Source organism: Morus notabilis, unplaced genomic scaffold, assembly GCF_000414095.1.
Source record: "Morus notabilis unplaced genomic scaffold, ASM41409v2 Scaffold2202, whole genome shotgun sequence".
Taxonomy (NCBI): Eukaryota; Viridiplantae; Streptophyta; class Magnoliopsida; order Rosales; family Moraceae; genus Morus; species Morus notabilis.
The window spans coordinates 180,247-182,024 of record NW_010358156.1 but is presented as its reverse complement, the minus strand read 5'-3'; the positions used below and the strand labels follow the sequence as shown (position 1 = coordinate 182,024).

The following is a 1,778-nucleotide window of genomic DNA, read 5'->3' as shown; positions in this document are numbered from 1 at the left end:
TTCCCTACACCAGATATTGTACCCCCAGTCCCTATTCCTGCAACCAGGGCATCAACTTTTCCTTCAGAATCTCTCCAAATTTCTGGGCCAGTCGTGTCATAATGTATCTGCAAAAACAACAATAACACAATCTATAATCTAACCATATGGCAACATCGGAGATGCGCTGTCACTACATAGTACCTGTGGATTGGCAGGATTGTCAAACTGCTGAAGCATATAACTGTTAGGTGTGTCGTTTAACAGCTCCAAGGCCTTATCATAAACCCCCTTAAAGCCCTTGGCAGGGTCCGTCAAGTAAACCTCAGCTCCAAAAGCAAGGAGCACAATTCTTCTCTCGATGCTGTAAGAAGATGGCATGGTGAGTTTAACCCTGTAACCCTTGACTGCTGCAACGGATGCCATCCCGATTCCGGTGTTGCCACTAGTAGGCTCCACAAGGACAGTCTTTACCCCACTCATTATTCAACAATCAAGCATAAGTGGAACCAATAATAATATGTTAGTTCAGGATACCATAAACCAAATACATTATATTTATATGGCATCTACTTAGAGGAATGACAGAAAGCTGGAATAGAGGTACGAAAATGCACGAATCTCACTTGAACTTCAATGAGAGTACTTTAGCATATATGTCAGAAATATTTGTAAATTTTGTTTTCTGAAGTCAAAAAAGTCGGTTAAATTCGACAAAACTGACAAGGCAATATGACTGCGGCACTAAAGAAACTGTATGATAGAGTAGAGAGTGATATCAATCCTAGTGATTTAAATCCTACAAAATCTACATGGCCAACTAAATAGTTAATCTCAGGACATAAGAAATTTCCATTACTAACCTTCCCTGGCGTGATAAGACCCTTCTCCTCTGCATCTTGAATCATACTGTACGCTATCCTGCACATCAAAAAAGAAAAATTAAAGGTTCTAAAACAAACCAAGTAGGCTAAAGGTCGTTGTATTAAGTAAAACAAATGCATATTTAAAATTCCAGATAAATAAAAGAGACTATGTTCATATGCCTGTCTTTGACACTAGAGCAAGGTTCCATCGTCTCTAGTTTGGCGGAGATCCGGGCTACACAACCATCCGCAACATTGTTCAGATACACCATTGGCGTATTTCCAATCAACTGCAGAAGCCAAATAAAAGAAGAAGAATAACATTAGTAAAAGAGTTGCAAAAGCTGAAGCAACATGGGAATATCTTTTAAGTTATGGTAAAGATGAATTACCTCGGTAACATCTTTCTTGATTCTGAACTTGTCCTCCATGTTAATCTAATTCAAAGTTCTGTCAAAAAGGCCAGAACTGCTTAGAATCGGTATGTGAGCAAAAATGTTCAAATATGGAAACAGATGAATAGAAAAGAAAAGTTAGTTATCTATTATTGAAGAACATCCAAAAACTCAAATTTTCAAAAAAAAAAGAAAAAAGAAAAAAAAATCAAAGGTTCAAAATGCAATTCTACGCACAGGATAAAACAGAGAAAATAAACATAAATTTCAAGTACCCAGTAGCCAAATTACAAAAGTTTCAACTACCCAATATAGGAAATATATCTTAAAACCAACAAACAACGCAAAATAAACTTGACAAAATTTACAAAAATAAAACAGTGAAGAGAATTACAGAGAGTGAAGTTACTCACATTCAATGAGTTCCAAAACCAACAGGCAAAAAACAAAAGCACCCAGTTCAGGAACCTGTCCAATTCAAGCAAATCCAGGCCCAAAAGAATCAAACTTTCGCAGTCAAGAAGGAAGAGAAAAATGT

General features: G+C 36.8%; 1 protein-coding gene across 2 annotated transcripts in view; it reads right to left on the bottom strand.

The window, feature by feature from the left end:
- The window catches only part of LOC21389624 (cysteine synthase), a 3,558-nt gene extending 1,810 nt beyond the window's left edge, over positions 1-1,748 (bottom strand). Inside the window, exons 1-6 of one of the 2 annotated variants that reach the window (XM_024161549.1) lie at positions 1,654-1,748; positions 1,238-1,295; positions 1,026-1,135; positions 843-900; positions 184-447; positions 5-131 (exon numbers count right to left, since the gene is read on the bottom strand). In XM_024161549.1, the coding sequence (XP_024017317.1) occupies positions 5-131; positions 184-447; positions 843-900; positions 1,026-1,135; positions 1,238-1,276 (598 nt within the window). In that variant the 5' untranslated portion in view covers positions 1,277-1,295; positions 1,654-1,748. The remainder of the gene's footprint in view (positions 1-4; positions 132-183; positions 448-842; positions 901-1,025; positions 1,136-1,237; positions 1,296-1,653) is intronic. The other variant, XM_024161550.1, reaches the window with a different exon arrangement.
- Positions 1,749-1,778: the final 30 nt, after the last annotated feature.